The sequence below is a fragment of the Aythya fuligula genome, chromosome 5 (genome assembly GCF_009819795.1).
Source record: "Aythya fuligula isolate bAytFul2 chromosome 5, bAytFul2.pri, whole genome shotgun sequence".
Lineage (NCBI taxonomy): Eukaryota > Metazoa > Chordata > Aves > Anseriformes > Anatidae > Aythya > Aythya fuligula.
Window position 1 is genome coordinate 15051631 of NC_045563.1, and position 19595 is coordinate 15071225.

General features: G+C 41.6%; 1 protein-coding gene and 1 long non-coding RNA gene across 3 annotated transcripts in view; both read right to left on the minus strand.

Moving 5' to 3' along the window:
- The window catches only part of LOC116490202, a 155865-nt gene extending 147844 nt beyond the window's left edge, over nucleotides 1-8021 (minus strand). The window contains exon 1 of one of the 2 annotated variants that reach the window (XR_004253343.1): nucleotides 7576-8021. This is a non-coding gene — a long non-coding RNA (uncharacterized LOC116490202). The remainder of the gene's footprint in view (nucleotides 1-7575) is intronic. The other variant, XR_004253345.1, reaches the window with a different exon arrangement.
- A 4355-nt stretch (nucleotides 8022-12376) lies between these two features.
- GLRX5 (glutaredoxin 5) lies at nucleotides 12377-18288 on the minus strand. Its single transcript, XM_032188739.1, has 2 exons — nucleotides 17962-18288; nucleotides 12377-14596 (listed from the first exon to the last, which is right to left on the minus strand). Exons 1-2 carry the CDS (start codon nucleotides 18275-18277, stop codon nucleotides 14418-14420), a joined length of 495 nt encoding a protein of 164 aa, XP_032044630.1. The 5' UTR covers nucleotides 18278-18288; the 3' UTR covers nucleotides 12377-14417.
- Nucleotides 18289-19595: the final 1307 nt, after the last annotated feature.

The following is a 19595-nucleotide window of genomic DNA, read 5'->3' on the forward strand; positions in this document are numbered from 1 at the left end:
TACCTAGATATTCATCTCCAAATGTCTCCAGGAACTAGATCTGTATCTGTAGCCATAAGGGACCACATTCATTTGTAGGTGAAGATGTGTTCACCCAGGTGTCTATAAGTGAGTGATACGTCCAGGTTCCTACTGCTGTAAGATTTTACCAATACCATATGCAGATCCTCGAGAGCCTCTTTCCCTCAAGCGGACACCTAGCCTTGATTAAGGTGTCATGTAGGTACAGGACATGTAAATTGACATCTGAAGGCATCTGCTAGAGCCCATAGCTGCCACTCCAGAGCAACAGAAGTCTTATGCCAATATTGCAATGTTCTATGAATGTCCCACATACTCCAAGGTATCTCAAATGGCACCAGGCACCTGTGCTTAAGCAATTGAACCAAGCTCCCCAGGTGCCTGCACACCTCTTTGAACCCCACTGGCAGTACTGATTAATTATCACTGACTAAAATCAAAGCACAGAATGCTGTTTCACATGTAGACCCCTCCATGAAGACACCAAGGTTTTCCCAATTCTCCTCTCAGGGGACCATTGTCAGCTGTGACACAGAAGCACACCAAAAGTACATTCTACCTTGAATCCCACTGCTTACAGCCTCTTTTCTCAAGGAGGACCCACAGACAGCAAAAACAAACCAAATGACACTGCTCACTCTAATTGGAGCACAGTGGATGAAACACAATCAAGGACAAACCCTACTCAGTGGGTTAATCAGTGTTAGTTCATTGATTTAAAAACAAACACACACATTAAATTGTTGATGCAACAGGAAACAGAACCTGAGCCTTGGAGCTCAAGGAATTATTTCCAACAGAATCTGTAATGGAGTCTAAAGGGTCTCCCAATTCCTGCTCTGGCATCACAATTGCAGCCCCAGAATAAACTGCTGTAGGAGGTCAGGGTCTCCTCCTGAACTGCTCACTTTACCCTAATTACAAAAGAATGCAAGACTCGTTTTGATTTTAATCAGAAAGCATATACAGGCTTTTATTATTATTATTATAGAAGTAATGCACATTTGTTGAGCTCCGATGGAATATATAATCCAAAGCAGCAGCACTGCTTGAAAAACAGTAAAACACTTTCTAACAGCTACACAAAACTTTGGATGTTTTCAGTTGTACTTCAATGTGGTAAAGCAAATAGGTACTTCGGTTTCAAACTCATTACCATTCAACTGTCTGTTTATAAAGGAATAAAAAGAGACATTTAAAATATAAGTGTATTGAAGGCTCTTAAATCTCATGAGCCAATCTAAAGTTAACTGAGTGAATCGCTCAGCTGCAGTCAACTAATAGGAGGGGGGAAAAAAAAAAAAAAAAAAAAACTCTGAGAAACCACTTATAGTTCTATACATCCATCCTCCAGGATTTGATTTCAAACTCAAGTAAGTCCCCAGAAATCAGTCTCCAGGACTCCCTAGAACTATTCTGTATACCAGCATAGGATAAACTTATTTTCCAACCTAAATGAAGTCATCCATATTGAAAAAAAAAAAAAAAAAAGCAAGATGGCAACAGAACAGGGTCAATGGGTAGTAGAAGTATAAAATAAATAAAAAAGTAAAATTATGATCAGTTTGACTTCTGAATTTCAAACACTAATCAAAGCAAGACAGTGAACAGAGGAAAGCATTAACCCAACTACTCACATCACGAAACAAAGATTTGCCTACCAAGTAAAATTCAGATCAGTTTGTGGTGTCCTCTCTGAACACTAGTTCCCAGTACTCTTTAGGAAGGATGTTGTAGAGCTCCATTGTGTGCTGTTTATGATCTCCATATGAAAAAAAAAAAAAAAGAAAACATGAAAAAATAATCTCTAGAGATTGAGACACCTATTCAGTCTCATTTCATGCTGAACTTAGGCACTGTGATTCTTGGTAGAGTTTAGTTTACCTCAAAGTGGAAAGGACTTCAAGCAGAAAAGTTTTGATATTAATAACCCCTAAAGTAAGAGGTTCCCTCTAAAGGGTGGAACAACTTTCATCTTCAGTGCTAAAATTACAACGTAAACCATTGTTGCCCTTTGTCTGAATTTTGAAACTGAGCTTGATTTTTAAAATCAGTCAAGCACCTACAGTTCCTGTTGAACTCAGCAGTTCTGGAAATCAAATTGACCATGCAAAAAAAAAAAAAAAAAAATAGCTGCGGCTTCCTTCCACCAACTCAAGACCCAAACTTCCACTATGGGTGGGAAATCACTACATACATCATTACCATTTGCTGTATTCTAGTAAGGATTATCAGAAAACATTTGTGTTTTTCTGGTAGCTGGAGCAAAGCCAAATATTCACAACTTAGACATTTCAAGAGAGTTCAGATGTTATTGATAATAAAACAAACACAAAGATTTCCCCCAAGACTATAGCTATAATTGTCATTTCCTACTAAGGAGGAAATTTTTCTTTGTCTTACTGATCAATAAAGTGGTTTTGAGGATTACTCGATCATCGCAATTTCTGACACCTTATTGTGTTACCCAGCCCAGAGCAGTTTTGGCTGTGGGCAGAGATGTCAGAGCTACCTGTCGTTTTGCTGATGCAGAGGGAACAAGATGACTGCAGGTTCATCTGAAACTTGAACATGTAAACCAGCTCGAGAATAGCATTAGATGATGGTATTGATGCACAAGCAGATCATGATATTTGCAAGGTTTTAGTTCTCTCAAGCTCATGACAGTTATGAGTGTTTCATAAATGGAAAGGAGTGACCCAAACCTAACAAGCCTGAAGGGTTAGCAATTTAACTCTACTGCAGATCTTGAATCCGGAAAAAGCTCACAAGCCTGCACCTTTTCCAACTGCTGTGCCAAGCAGCTGAATTACTGTGTGACAACACCAGCCCCAGCATCCTGTGGTAACAGAGGGGAGACTTTTCCAACAGAAGAGCCCTGGAACAGCTGAGCAGCAGGACCCTCGGGACTTGGGAGGCTGAGTGAATCAGCCAGCTCTGCTCTGTGCTACCATGGCTAGACTGATCTTGCATCTAAATTAGCTAATTTAAAGGTGTTCTGAGCACCTCTGCACCATCCTTTCCTCCCTTCTGTGACTCTGCACAGAAAATTTAAATGAAAGGGTGAAACACATACTTCTTAAAATCTACAGCCTAGTTTATCACCTATAAATATAATGCTTCTCCTGGCATCTTGTGGCTGACGCTGTTCCCTACCAAATGCCCATTGAAACACTAGAAATGCTGTAGATTGGAGCCTACTGATGTGAAAATAATTGTACAGAACAGAGCAGAGAAAGCAGCGGGGCTATTCCAGAAGCCTGTAAATCCATTTTTTATTTTTTTTTTTGTATGTATCATTTAGTGTTACTATAAATCATAATTTCCCAAATGACAGAGCACACATCAATTGAGATGCACAGATCTCAAAAGCAAGGCATATCATCCTATGCCTTCTAATTAGCAGTGCTGTCAGGATTGACTCTGGGTCTACACCAGAGTCAGTACAGCTGTGAGCTGGCAGTGCTATGGGGGGCAGCAGCAGCAGCTTCACACACTGGGACAGGGAGGAAAGGAAGGAGAGATCCTATGAGCACAGGAGGGATACATGGAAACAGAAATCGGAAGAAATAGGAGTAGAAGAACTCACATGGGCAAAAGCAAAGGACAAGAATTAAAAACAAGGACATAACAGTCCTGTGATCTATCCTGTTGGAGGGACAGGTAGGAACCACAGCAGAAAAAGACAGCAGAAAAACATCCCATCCTACAGGCAGAGCCAGCAGGTTGAAGGAGGTGGTTGTCCCCTTCTGTTCTGCCATCATGAGGCCGGGACTGGACAATCTTTAAGGTCTCTTCCAACCCAAACCATTCTATCATGCAGTAAAAGCATCATTTCTATATTGTAAAAAGATGCTTGTTTTCCACTAACTCGCTTCCCCCCCCCCCCCCCCCCCAGGTAACATGGGCAGTTAGTCAACCTTCTCTGACAGCATGAAAGTAGGAGGGTGCTTTTACACCAGTGTATGGAATCTAAGAACACAGTGAGGAGGCCACGGATCATCACAAATTGCATAAAATTAAAATATAAAAAAAGAACAACACATGTGGTTAAGGGTAAATGTATGAATTCTGATGATATTTTCCTCTCAGTTCAACCCAATCATTCCTTGTAAACATGAGGGTACTGTTACAAAGCCTTGACATTAAAACTTATTTAATTCATTCATGTCTGGAATTTGGAAGTCATTGTATTTTGTCTCTCATCTTTTTTTCCCTGAAGTTATTTTGACATGTTCATTTTTTGCTTCCCTAGCACCAAATTCCTCCTTTTACACAGCTAATTGAATCTGTCTTTAAATATATGTATATATATACACACACACACTTCCATCAGGTGCAACTGACAGAGGTAAGGAGGATTCAGTGACCAGACCCAGGCTTTACCCAACAAATTGGAGATGATTGTTTTGTTGAAGTTTTTCTTTCCCCATGCATTTGTTCACCAAAAAGCTGCTGTGTTGGTGCTACCTGCAGGAAGGGCCATCACGCAGTGCTGCCACCCAGCCTGGGGGGTTGCAATCCCCAAGCACCTTGACATCTTGCAGAGTAGCCACAGTACCTGATGCTCCTCAACAATTGCTTCTTTCATGTCCATAACTAGATTAGACCGATTGAAATTATAATAGATAATGAGTGAGGCACAATTTTAATTTACAGAAATATTTCTCTTTAGATCCTAACATGTTAACATCTTCCCTTTTCTTTTACTATTTTTTTCCCCACTTCCCACACTCTTTTCATCCAGTTTATAAAGTACAAATGTATGGCTGGGTAAAGAGGGTATGCTTCCTCAGATTATCTCAATCTTGATTGTAACCACAGGTGTAATTGTTACCTCCCACTCCTCCAACAGGATAGCTATTTTTATTAGGGAGGGCATGTTTTTTGCAAAAGATCAGCTATTTCATACTGTGTTCCTCCAGAACTCTTCAAAGTACCATCTGGAGCTGGTGACTTACTGCTTCTTAAATTATTGATTTGTTCCAACTCTTCTTCTGACACATCCTGATTACTGGAAAAGAGCAAGTCCCAGTAGGAATGGCTCTAATATTCTCTGCGCTGGAGATTGATGCAAAGAAATCATTTAGATTCTCAGCAATGTCTTTATCTTCTTTAATTTCTATCTTTAATCTTCAGTGATCCAGTTTCTGAACTACTAATTAATTATCACTTGACAGAATAATAAACCTAAAGCATTTTTATTTCATACCTCTAGCAGTTTGCAGTGTACTTGTATTTCCTTTTAATTCCCTCATCTAGTATTTACGCTAATTAATGCACCGATGTATAGGAAATCTAAGCTTACGTTTTCAAATTTGAAAGGATTCCCATCAGACAGAAAAAAAAAAAAGAAAAGAGAGAAACAACAACAAAATCTCTCAAGCCTGTCATTCAGCAGTACTGGTTTACTCCTTGCCTGCCTAGTATTATTTTTTGTTAGCAATGTATGTGCCCTCCAGACTCTATTGTTGTTCTTAAGTTTAATTCATGGCATCTTTAAGGGTTTTTCTTCTAGTACTTTTCTTCCATCAGGATCTTTCTTGAGAAACCCTGTCAACATTATCAAAATATTAATATTCTGAAGTTCAAATTTCACCATCACTTTTCAGTGCCTTATCTCTCACTGAGTTACTGGACCATATTATGTTAATACGACTGCTAGCAGCTTCAAATACAATTTTGTCTTGAATTCCTTCCTGCACACTGCTTAAGATCGAGGACCAAAAAATTCAGGATGTCAGTATTTAAGCACCTAAAAAGGGAACTTTCATCTGAAATCTCATATCTACTTATGACACTGATCCAGGCTGAGTAGACAGTCACCTACACCTTTCTTAGATCTGCCAAAACCAACAACTAGGCAGATCTGGAGCACGTAACCCACACCAGCAACAAGCCGGTGATGGAAGCTGCCTTACTTGCTTCTAGACATGGAGAGGCTGCACATGAGGGAGACCAAGCCAGCATTGCCCACTATGCAGGAAGCACCCAAACACCAGGAAAGAGGGCACACAATCTCCCTTCTTGTTGGAGCAGGGTTCCTGGATCAGGAAGAATGGCAATGTTTCTGGGGTGAAACATTATAGCTTGATGATTTGGAGTCTCAGAGTAGAGAGGTCACCTAGGTTTGAGTCACTGTGCTGATCCTCAGTGCTTTATTTTATCCAAGAGAGTTTAGTGCAAGATGCACAGTCCCCAAAACAAAATTTGTTTTGTTCCTTCTTGGCAGCCTAGTTCCTGCCAAGACACCCCTGTAATACATAGGAAGAGGTTATTTTTCTGACATAGAGATACACAGGACCATGTTGATAGAGCTAAAGCTGTGGTCTGAGGCCTGGACCCTCTCCTGCACTCAATCCTAAGGCCTGGTCTTGAGCAACACCCAGTCCCAGCCATAAAACTTGACAGCTCTTCAGCAAAGCATGCTGAACTGTACCTCAAGCCCACATGAAAAGTAAAGGTGTCTGATCAGACTTGCTTCAGTCTACTTTATTTCTGTTATGCTTATTCCTAAATGGGTAGATGCTTCTTTATAGTTTTCTTTTGGTTCCCTGCTGCTGCCATACCTCATTACTGCTGGGCATGAGAGCCTGCCCACCACACCCCTGCCCAGCTCCCCCTCCACAAGTTGCCAAATGATCACTCAGGCAGCAAGAGACCAAGATGTGTCAGCAGAGCTTTAAATCATTTATTATTAGCAAGTGGTTGAAAAAAAAAAGAAATCAGCCTAACTCCATGGAAAAGACAATGAGAATTAACACTGTTCTGCCTGCCACTGCTAAAGCCAAACACTGAATTGTTGTTAACAATTTAGCAAGAGGAGATGACAGGTAATCCTCACACCCCAGCCTATACTCCCCATTGGGGCAGCCATTCCACACAGGTGGCATGATCCTCCTCTATCATCATGCTCCCTTCAGCCATGAAGCTGTGGGTGCAGCAAACTCAAAATGCTGTTGTAGCAGGACACAGCAGCATTTAGCCAGGCTTCATAAACCATACACATACCAGCAGCCAGCTTGCTGCCTGCCTGAATGCACAGAGACCTGTTTTTGGTAACTCCAGACAGAAAACAGGTAGAAGTCTTGGTGGATTTATGCTGCATGAAACCCCAGCCAATGGCTACATATGCAAAAAAGAAAATGGAGACCCTGCCCTCCTCTCGTGGGGGAAGAGGCTTTGACTGAACTTTTCTATTAAATATTCTGCCAAGGCCCAGTGACCACCACTGCTCTCATCCAGCTCCTTCTGGTCTTTTCTGGCCAAATCCAAAGCTTCTGGACGCAATTAGAGGACGGCAAATCAACAGAAAACTCCACCGCAACCACCTGACCTCTTGCCACTCTGGGCTCAACAGACCATCCAAATCCCCTCTTCCCACCTCACCAGCCTGGGTGGGAGGGTGAGCTCCACAGCTGAGCACACCCGCGTGGCATTGGCAGCAGCTCAGCCCCTCGTGTCCCCGTGCACATCACGCGTCAGAGGCAGTCAGCAGCCAAATGGCACCACATCCCCCTACCTGGGTCCTTGCCAAAACAGAGCCACCCTTACCTTTACAAGACACGTGTCTGCAGGAACAGGCTGTCCCGTGGGATGGCAGGGAGGCCGTGGGGAGCCCCTGCACCCAGTCTTGCTGCTCACCACCCTTGGTAGCGATGGAGCCGGCACCCAGCAGATGTTTGGCTTGGGTGCAGCACGTCCCAGGCTCTGGTTAGGGCAATCAGCCACGAAGCTGCTCCCTGCTCAGCTCTAGCATCTTGCCAGCCACGCAGTCCAGGGAAAAAACGCCTCCTTCGAGCACCAGCGTCATTTCAGATGCGGGCATAGGATCACCTGCCTGGGAATCGCATTATGGATTGGAGGGGAGTACACTCCGGGCTCAACACCAGCACATTCTTCTCCCCAAAGAAAACGGGAATCCCAAAGAATAACGTGCAACACAAAAAGAAAACAGGGAGGGCTGCGTTGAAGGATGCTTCTGGGTCAGGGCTGCGCCGTTTGCTGGTTCAAGAGCACCATCTCCTGGGTGGCCTCGGTGCTCAGCTGATGGGAGCCCAGCCCAGAGCCGGGTTCTTCAACGCACAGAGCGCTGCAGGAGAGCACATCCCAAACCCTGCCTCTCCTTAAACCACCAGCATCAGGTGTTCCTGAAAACTAGCCCTAAAAGTGGTCTCCTCTAAGCTTTGAAGGTCTAAACATGTACCCAGTCTGTGGGGACCACGTTCTCTTTGCAGTAATCAAGACATGCCATTTGTCAAATGTTACTTACATTTGCTTTAAGGAAAATAAATAAATAAATAAAATAGAATTACTTGAAAAGCTATTTAGATTTCAGACAAATGAAATAGTGGGTAAGACCTGAAACATTGGGTTTCATAGTATTACCGTTCAACCAGGAGAACTTGGCTAACAAGTAGTATTTCAAAAATACATATTGTAGTGTGGATTTGACATGAAAGCTCTAAAACGCTTATTAATATACCCTTTAATAACATGCATTTTCACTCGCTAGATCATAGATTTAGGACAAAAGACTCCAAAACTTTATTCTCAGCTTTGTAGCTATCATAGTATGACTAGCAAATCACTTCTCTGTACTGCAGCTTATAATGGCCTGTTAAATGAACATTTGAGTGCCCTACTTCACTGCTCTGAGGCTAAATTGCATGTAAGAATCCTTTGGGCTTTGAAGAATGGGATTATATAACAAGTAAAAAGTGTAATTCAATGATTCTTCCTAATTCAATCCTCCTCCAAAGCCTTTCTGACTCAATTTACCATGAAATGTCAAGTAAAATTTTAAAGATGAATAAAATGTCAAATAAAATCCTTTATAAAATAGTCAATCAGTCCCCTATGTGCAAGCTTCACATTAGAAAGAAGTCTAACTACAAAAACATACATACCAGTGTCTCAGTGTATGTGCAGGAGAAGTCTCATGTGTTGTGTTTTTTTTGTGTAGAACAATTGCAACTATGCAAAAAAATGACCCTTCCACGACTTGTTACGGTTAACTTATTTAATTTACAAAGCTATTTCAATATGAGTATTGAACTCTGCCCTTGGATTCTTCTTAGGCCCCATAAATCATCATCACCTGCATGTATTTCAGTTACACAAAATACTTTAGAAGTTATGGCACATATTTCAAATGTTAGAGAAACAAGTTTCAAGTGACTCCCTCTGTCTTTAAAGAAGTCTAGTGTGTTTATTTACTATACTCTGATTTGAAAGGCCTTAAACCATTCCAATATTTGAGGGGGAAAATTTGCCTTTACGAGGTTTTCTTTCCTCTTTATAGGGGAGCACAAGTCAGTAGCAATCCTGCAAGCATTTTTGGTGTCTGATTAATGAGAAAAAAACTTCAAATCTTCAAAACCAGGAAGACATGAATTTTGCTCTTTATATACAACACCACACCTTTCTTCTCAGTCACACCCTACAAGTTTTATACAACAGAATGGTCTTTCTAACCAAAACTGCCTTTGCTCCTAGCCAACTCCCTTACCTCCAGGGAAACTAGACACTTGTGAGAAGCTAGACAGTAAGGCAGAGTTTATAAATCCAAAGATCTTCCCCCAATCATAAATCAATTAGGGAATAAATTCATAGTTCTGTTTTTGATACTTCTAGTACAAGAACTCAGATGTTTTCCAAGAAGAAACATTTTTAAAAAAGCAGTAAAGACTACCTGGAAATTACACACACAGGCAAAACAGCACAGGTTCTGTGCCAACAATGCAAATCTTGTTTTTATTTTAGCTTAAATCAAATAAAGCCTGAAACTACAATGTGAATTTTTGTATATACCTTTCAAGGCAAATTATTGAAAATAGAAACTGAACCCTTCACTACCTCAATCCTTTTTTTCTAACTAAAATCTGTTTTCCATAAATGATATATGGGGATAGGCCCCAAGCAGTTAAATCAATTAGCAGCTTCTGTAGCCAGGAACACGCCACGTAAGAGATCTCGGTGCACTAAGACAGCGCTGTTCAATGGAATAAGCAGCCTCCCAGCAAAAAGATGTAACGCACAAAAAAAGCAAGCTTGACTCACCAGACAGCACTATAAAAAATTCCAAAACTTCAAACCCTCTTTAACTCATTGTCTTTCCACCTTTGCTTACAGAGACATTAACAAGTGCTGCCTGTCTTGTAATAGGTGAGCATTTTTTGCTTACATAGTCTTGTATTATGAATGTTGAAAAACCTGTTGTAAGGAGATCTGTTTTTCTCCTGGGGGGTGGGGAGGGAGGTTGGGGGTAAGGACACAAACCAGATTAGACAAGGATTTACTGTTCAGCCTGCCAGGTTTACATTTTAATATTACCATTCTTAGATGCCGGCACTGAAAAGGCCTTGACTGGATTAATAGTGCCAGTTCGGGAGAGGTTTCCCTTACTATGATTCTCTGATTTCACATTCCCACACTTTTTCTATGCACTTTGTTATCATTAACAGTCTCCTGGGGAGTTAAAAAAAAAAAAAAAAAAAAAAAAAAAAAAAAAGTTATTTCTAGCCCACCTTTCTGAAGAATACACTGAGAAAATAAGGCTCTGTATTAACAGACCCAAATAAAGGCACTTTGAACACCTCAGGACATTTTACACTTCTCTTTTCATGACAGACATGAAACACAAAACATTGACCACACTGTTAAAGCAAGGAAAAGGACACTGATGCCAGAAAATTTGCTTACCACGTAACCCATTAGGGTGTTGGGAGCCAGTAGCAGCTTGTTTTCTCTGGGAAACAACTCTTGGCTTAACTGATTTGAGTTCTTCCAAATAAAAATTAGCAAGGTAATAAAATAACATCTGTAACTTGCTTCCATCTGCCCCTACCAGTTCAACAAGAGCAAAGAAACCCACTCCTCTTTGGTGGAGGCCTAACCTTTCTGAAATCAGACTGCTTGTTTTATATAACTGTTCTCATTTGCTTTAATCAAACCACCTTGCTGTATATGCAGCAGGTGAGAAGTGTTACAAGATGCAAAGGATTACCTTAATTAATGATCTGGTGAACAGCTTGGTTCACTTAGCTCAGCCTTTTACCCCAACAGCAGTATCACAGGCATCCTCAGAGGACCATACAAGTAATTACAATCATAGTAGAGAACTCCAGCACATCAATCATTCATACTACAGTCCCATACTAATAGAATGATAATAATGGTTTACATGCATCCATCTCATCACAAGCCCTCAGTAGCTCAACACAGCCAAACTGGGTCCACAAGCATCTCACTTGAGGAGCACTCAGCCAGGACACCCACCTGGTATGACACAGGAGAGAGAAGTAATGGGGCTCACAGGGTGTTGCTAGAGCTGGCAGCTCAGTATGACCTACCTTGATCAGGAGACACCATTCAGGTGGCTATGCTCGTTCACACCTTGATGCCTGCTGTGCTGAGATGCAGTCATACATTGGCAACCTCAGGAAAACACAGACTTGCTTTTCTTCACCAGAGACAGATGGCAAGGTCAGCACCCTGCCTGCTCTCAGCTGTCTTCTCAGTAACTTCCCAGCCAGCCTTCCCAAGACATGCTCCTGAGCACTATCACCTCTTCCACAATCAGGGAAGCACAAGCAGCAATGCCCAGTGGTGCCCTGCCAGTTGCTGCCTCCTGTGAGGAATCACTCCTCCTGTAGGGAAGTCACCATCACATCCTCCCAGCTGTGAACTCCTCATGCACAAGACCCCCCCCCACTACAAGCTTAGGGCACCCACTGATTGAAATCATCATCTGATTAAGCAGAGAACAAACTAGCGCCAATTTTCTAAAACGATCTACCTGAGAACTAGCTTGTTAGGGGAAATTCTCAATCAACTCCCAAAATAAGTGTCTTTGTGAGCATCTGAAGCTTTACTGATGTTGATTTTTTTATTGCAATGGGATTAACATGAATATTTACATAGATAAGATGCAACATGTCAAAAGTGCTCATGCACACAGAGCCTGGCACATAGAGGAATGCAGGCAGAAGCCATATTTTATGTACCTACTCCTATGGCTTTGTTACACACACATTTTGGCATTGCTCTTCCTTCTACTTGCTAATTACAAGACATGCTAATTAAGCAAAGGATTGATATAAACAGCACATTATACAAATTTTAAACTGAGTAATTAAGAACAAAAAAGGGAGAAGAAAAACTATTCATAATTTCAGTAACAGCAGGAGCCTGTGGGGGATAGGAGGGGAAATGCTCTTCAGAGGAGAAAGAAGACCTGACAAAGCTAGAATTACCTTTATCTTAAACTAGTAGCAGAGAATACTGGAAATATTGAACTTTCACAGAATAATAAAGAACAAAGCTCCACAAAACACCAGACTGGGGGGGGTCCTTTTTTTTTAAATAGATTTAGTAGCCAGACTAATAATTAAACATTGAAGTAGAAAATAAGTGGTTTTTCTTCAAGTTACCTTATTATTTGTCTACAGTGTATGTCCATTTCATTTGGTCTTTTGACATGAAAAAACAGAAGCTTTTGAAATTCATTTATTTTTCCAAACCTTATTTTACATTCAGAATGGCCAAAAAAAACATGAAAGATTAGCTGTAAGAAAGCTCATTTAACCAGATTTCCAAGAGACATAAAGCTGAATTTGAGATTTGCATTTCATGAATGTGATACTGTGTATGAACAAAAAAACTGTTGCACTCATACACATAACTAACAATCACAAATGACTGCCTCTGAGCATAGGTTATTCATAATCAGAGTTCATTCTCAAGTCAGTTCTACTGGTACTGGAGCTGAGCAGCTTTTTCATAAACAAGAGAATACACAGAGAACATACACGCTGCATTTAATCCAGGAGACAGTGACTGCACTATACAGAGCATTTACTGCAACCAGCACATTTCAAAATTTCTGTGAAGGCTGGACAAGTATAGTTTGCCTACTAGACTGCTTGCTCAAGTGAACAAGAGAAAACTGGAACTTGCATTAAATCTCATCTAACAGTTCCAGTCTAAACCACCTCCACTGATAGTTTTTCCTTACTTGCATTTTAGGTTTCACATCAAAAGCAGTACCAGCTTCACTAGTCACTTAAAATAAAAAAGAATTATTGGAGACAATCTAGATAATAGTTTTTCCAATCACTTGCCTAATTCACATGCAAACCATTTACTGCTCTGTATTAAGAAAAGTAAATTGCATTTTACTATTTTAAAGTAAATTTTATTTTGCATTTTATTATTTTAAAGCTTTGTTTAACCTTAGCAGTATTGCTGTACAGATGAAGCTACACTGATTAAGACAATTTCTTTTTACTTATGACAATTTTTTACTTTTTTTTTTTTTTTACTTTTTTTACTACAGGGTTATACAGTTATATGAAGACTTCAGAGAGCTTCCAACAAATACTTATCTATTCAAGTAGCGTTTCTGCTGCACTTTTTTATCTGATCTCCATAAAACATTTTGCCTGTTTATCCTATGTTTGAAGACCATATTCCCTGAAGAACAATACTCCAGAGGGAACACTTGGAATTACAACAAATCTAAAAAGATAACTTAGTAACTACCAAATACTGCAGTAGTTACTAAAGTATTCTGCTGTAATGATGTAAGCTAGAATACTGAAGTCTTAAAAAAAATTCCCACATTTTTGCTGTGACACAGAAGAACTCCAATACACAAATAACCAGGGGGGAAAGCCATTTCACAAGAGGTAGAAAATGTTTTTTATAAAATTTTTAGGCACAATTCTTAGCAACCCTTTAAAAGCTAATAAAGTTACAAAGTAATAATGACCATTATACATGTATTCATACTAGTGTGTTTATTTTTACCCTTTAGAATAAAAGTATATTTCATGCACTCTCATATCATCTTTTCTTCTATATTATTTGAAGACTGTTTTCTCCTATATCATATGAGATAAATTTTACAAGCTCTCAGGAAGTCTTATCAGGAGTTATACAAAAGAAGATGCACTACTACTTCGCACTTCTCTTTTAAAGGAACAAGGAAATGCAAACACTGTTTGCATAGATTCATGTAACAAAGAACAAAGAAACAAACTCAGAATTCATAAAAATAAAATTATTAATTCTTTTGGTTTACTCCTGCCCTCAATCAAGAGAATGTTTTCAGAAGTGTACTTGTTTTTAAACACGATTTCCACAAATGTATGCTTTACAGTGCAGTGGTTATACTCACTTTCACAACAATATCCATAAACCAAAATACTGAGATCACTACATTTACCATGAGCTAAGAGACAGCCACTGATAAATCTTAGTGAAAAGATGCCTTAGTGAAAAAATGCCAAAGAAGATGCCTTCTTTGAGCTGAAGTACATAAGGCTTTACTGGTAACAAGTTCTTATTGAAGATTTTCCTTATTCCTATCACAGCATCTTTTTTTGCTTGTTTTACTTTTTGTCTTGGTCTTTTTCTGCATCCAGAAGTGCTGAGCGGATTCCTAACTTCTTCAGCTCTTCTACAAGATCTCCATTCTGATGCATCTGGAGGAGTATATCACAGCCACCAACGAATTCACCATTGAGGTACACTTGTGGGATGGTGGGCCAGTTTGAGTAGTTTTTTATTCCTGCATAAAGAAAAACAAAGGTGTTAAATGTTTCCCCTCTCCCTCTAAATACAATGGAATTTTAAATGGAATACAATTGCTTCAAGCTGACAGAACTATTAATATTTTCATTTCTTCCCCACTGTGGCAGTAACTCATATAAGTAACAGTAATGCTAAAAGAAAAACTATGTTAAATTTAGCTTTTGTTCCCATTCCAACTCTAGACATGGGTTGAAAGATATGAAGTCAGCTCCTACAGCGACTTCAAACATGCTGGAAAAACATAGTGTCTCCCTTCCCACCCAGGAAACAAGCAGTACTGTTTTCATTCAATCAAAGAGGTGGGAAATCTTGAAAACCACTGAGAAATGTTTATATCCCTTTACCTTTTACATTTCTCTAAGGAACTTTAAAACATTTCATGTTTTACTGAATTCATACAGCTATAATTTAAATTGCAGTAATAAGATGCATTCACTCCTCTGGAAGCCTAAGAAATTTTAAATTGCTTTATCTTGCAGTGCCAGACCTTACAGCCCAAGGGAGGGGCACAAAGGTTGAAGTCTCTCAGCACTCACTATATCAAACCGAGCTAGCTACAGTCACAGTTATGAAGTACAGAACTGAAGTTAAAAACCATACTTCATAAAAGACAGTCATCCAAACATATTAACTGATCAGATGATATAAATCAAATCCCAAATTGTACTGAAAGACATCAGGAAAAAATATACAGAAGAATCAGGATACCTAGTTTGCCACTTTTAAAACAACCTTTTACACAAAGGCACCATTTCATAAAAGATTAAAAAGATGGTAAGTAACATAAGCATTCTAAAAAAATAACAGTAATCTAGAAAAATATTTGCTATGACAAAGTGTCCCTAACTATAAAGTGCAAAATCAGCTAAAAGATTTTATTTTGACTTAATATTTTGTGCATGGACATCTAATGCTTAAAAAGCCCCAAATAGCAAGTTTGGCATATCAATGGCAAAAGGAATCAGCTAATCTATAACCATCTAACCCGATCTCTGGCATCACCACCTATAACTTCTTCCTTAGCACTTCACAAATACCTTTCTTGTTTGTTCAGATACAGTTTGCAGAAGTTGGAAGTTTTGGTGTGAACTTGTGTTTCAATGTTCAAGAAAAGTAGTACTTCTCTCAAACATTCCTTGGCCTTTGAGCACTCCAAAGTGCTCAAACTATCCCCCAAATCTTTTTACCCTAAAAACCTTTTAACCCATAACAGCTGCAATAAAGAACTGAGTCCCAAGACAAAGTCACACTCAGGGATAACCCTTCTCAAAAGAGCCATTGTAGATATGAAACAAGGTTTGTTTCTGTTAAGATATTGTAATGCTAAACATGAATTGAGAACCAAGGGCACTACATAATAAGTCTACTGCTAATAAACACTCCAGGGTAACATTATTCTTTTACAGAAATATTTTCTTCAAGGACCAGGCACTGATAGCACTTTCAAGGCTCTACTCGACTACAGATAAAAACATGAACACAGTCTAACTGGACTGCCCTGTGTGCTGCCCTTCACATATGAGACAAGCTGCTTTAACTGTCTGCGTGCTGGAGCTCGACCAGATTACAAACTGGATCTGTTAAATAAACCCTTAGTTCAACATGACATTTACCAAAACTACTTCAGTAGCATTAACGCAAGTCAACCTGGTCTATGCCTGCTGCACTGAGGATGCACTTTGGCGATGAACCCTTCAGCAGCACAGACACTGCAAGGAGCTTCCTTCCCATTCCCTGGAGGTTACGGCTTCCCTCTCTACTTCAGAAGCTGCAGGCTTCTCTTTTCAAACACTTCTGTAAAACATTACTCCAGTTAAAAGCTTGACAGCTGAACTAGCACATCATAAGGTGACTGTGAAGCCACAACCTGTGCAAACTACTACTGAAAGGGGTACCAAGAGCACTCCCCCTCTATTTCCCCAACTCCAGTGGCTGTATCTCAGCCTCTCTTGCCAGCAGTAGCACTAATGAGCAAGGAACCACATCAGGGAGATGATTCAAGCAACCAGTCTCACTCCTACCACACTCTCTCCAGAAAAGCAATACATTTTCATGGACATCATTAGCACTGGTGCAAGCATGGCTGGGGAAGAGTTAGCCCAAGGGTGAGAGGAAAGATCAAGACCATCCTCATGGCAGAATCTAGTACTTAGGTAACATATAATCTGAGAGTGAACTACAGCAGTTCTAACTGGTTTAAACCACCACTTTCCCAGTACATAATCCCAAACTTCTCTACCACCTTAGAGATCTGAACCAGCCCAACCACGTGTATCAGCTGAGAGTAGGATCACTTATGGCAGAAACAACTCGGAGAACCCTGAATTGCTGTGGAATCGCCGCCCAAGAGAGAACATTAAAGCAGCTTTGGTAATGAAGGATTTGTGTCAGAGAAACATATCCTCAGCTTGCATTTAGGTAAATAAATCACTTAACAGCAGCACTAGTAACTAGTTTTACAGAACTGACAGTGCTTTTAGGTGAAAAGTAAGGGTATGGAGCTGTTTTTACAGCTTGCCCTATTATAGCAAAGAGCAAGCTTCAGCAAGGTCGGTTATAGTTCAGCTGAATTATATCAACCTCAAAATACCACATTCCACTAGGTCCAGGAAAACCAACCAGCACTTCAAATACGCCTGAAGCACCATCTCTGCTAGCAGCCAACTCTTAGTACCAGTGCTGTGAACAGGAATATACACAAACATTTACGTTATCCTCAGCTAAGTGCATAGCTCACATGCCATATTCTCCTTGCTCGGGAAAGTGTGACATGCAGGGTATCTGACTTTTCAGCACCTGAGGCCAGGAGAGATGAAGACAGCCTTCAGACAGTTGCTGTTGGATCACATTTGGCAACCCACCAAACTACAGCTTCCAGCAGCCCAGCCCTCTCCTGTCAGAGGCCACCAGCCACAGAAACAAGCATAGGCTGGCCGGTTAGGGTGCAGCAGGTAATGTAAGTGAAGCAAGGTAACAGCCCACCAGCCCTGGGATCAACGTGTCCTTCCCTAACTGCTCACATCAAGGTCCATCCCTGCTGCTGGCTCTGGCACTCACCTCACCACACAACAAGCCAGGCCCAGCTGCAGCCCTGCTAATAAACAGAGCTGGTTGTGCACACAAATCCCAATAAATTCACACTGACAAAAGCACTGCCTGAGGGCTCATGGAAGCAAGAGAAACACACATGGCTTAACTTCCAAGGTTTGAGTTTGTTTCGGTAGAACTTAAGATTAATTTTTCTCCTTTTTAAATAGCTTTAGTAAACCTTCAGACAAATAAGTTTAAACACGTAATAAAGCTTGAAAGCCCCCCCCCCCCCCCGCGGCCTGCCCCGCTGGCCTTGGCGGAGGTCGGGGTCCTGCAGCACGTCGTGGGCGCGGTAGTCCTCGACGCCGTGCAGCCGCAGGATCTGCACCACGGCGTTGCTGAAGCCGCAGAGGGGCTGCTCGGGGCTGCCCTTCATGAACACCACCACCGGGTGCGCACGCACCAGCCGCTCCACCGCCTCCCGCGACCCCGTGCCCGACCCTGAGCCGCCTCCCTCGGCCCCGCCGCCCTCGGCCGCCGCCTGGCTCAGCCGCCGCCGCCCGGCCCAGCCCCGCGAAGCCCAGCCGCCCCCGGCCAGGCGCAGGCCGGCGCGCAGCGAGACGCTCATCCTGCCTCTGCCCCCACCGCCCGCGCCAACTGCCCGCCCCTGCCCCGCTGCGCCGGCCTAGAGTCACCGTTACCTGCTGATTGGTAGAGATAGGGAGAGGTCGCACGGGATCTACGCCTTTTCATAGGCCTAATAGCTGTCAATCAACGCTGACAGCCAGTAGCGTGAAGCTCCAGCTAGCTTTGTCCCGCCCACCAGCGCTGTTTGGCTATTTGTGGAGCGGACAGCGCTGCTGCAGCTCCATTGGTAGAATCACCCGTCAATCCACGCCCAGAGGGTTAACCCCGCCTACTCCCTGCCGCCATTGGCCAGGCTCCCCTCGGCGCGGTGCTTTAAGAGGGGTAGGGCGGAAGGGGGGGCTTCTTCTGCTTCCGGTGCGGGCGGTGGACGGGATGTGAGCGGGGGGTGGGCATGGCGCTGCTTGAGCCGCGGGTGCTCGGGGCCGGCTCGGGCGCTGCGGGAGGCCTGTGGGAGGCCTGCGGGACTGCGCCCGGCAGCAGCTCAGTCTGCGAGGAGCCTCTGGGCAGGCCCTGAGGCCTTTCCGAGGGCTTGGAGCAGAGCGCAGAAGAGTTCAGCGGCGGCGGCCGGGCGGTAAGTGGGAAAAGGTATAGCGAAACTTTCCTCGCTACTGAAAAATGAAAGTAGTACGGCTCACAAATAACAGACCTAAATGTATCTTTAATTTCCCGTTAATTTACATTATGGATCTGGCATCTGTGCTTTTGGTATATTAACGGCCACTCTTAGGCATTAAGAAAAAGAGTTTCCCAAGTAACTTCTGTGCCTCCATTGTATGGAACACTGCTGCAGCTTTTAAATGTGTGTGTAGCTATGAAAAAATACTTAACAGGAATCTGAAGGCAAAGTTCACATATTGTACCGCAAATGAGCATTGTATACTCTAACTATATTATATATATGGCAGTATGTTTTTCAGCAGCACATAAGAAGCCACCTTATTTTCTTCTGATCTAGACAGAGAGGTCAATACTTGCCTGTTAATCATAACGCATAAAACACAAAAGGGTTGTTTACTATGTATAGGTTACTATCTCAGTGTGAGTTGGATAAAACTAGTAAATTCCACAAAAATTTTTATCATATGGTTATGCTACACAGAATCAGAGCCTTAAGTCTTAAATGTAAGATGCTTAGTGATATACTTTCACACTTTTAATCTAGCTGAAACACTCCACCCACTCTGTTTCTGGAGATTCCAGAGGGAATTAAATAAAAACTGATTGAAAAGAAAAAGCTTCTTCTATACTTAAAGCTAACTAAAAGCTTTCAATTAAAAATAATAAGTTGAAGGAACTTG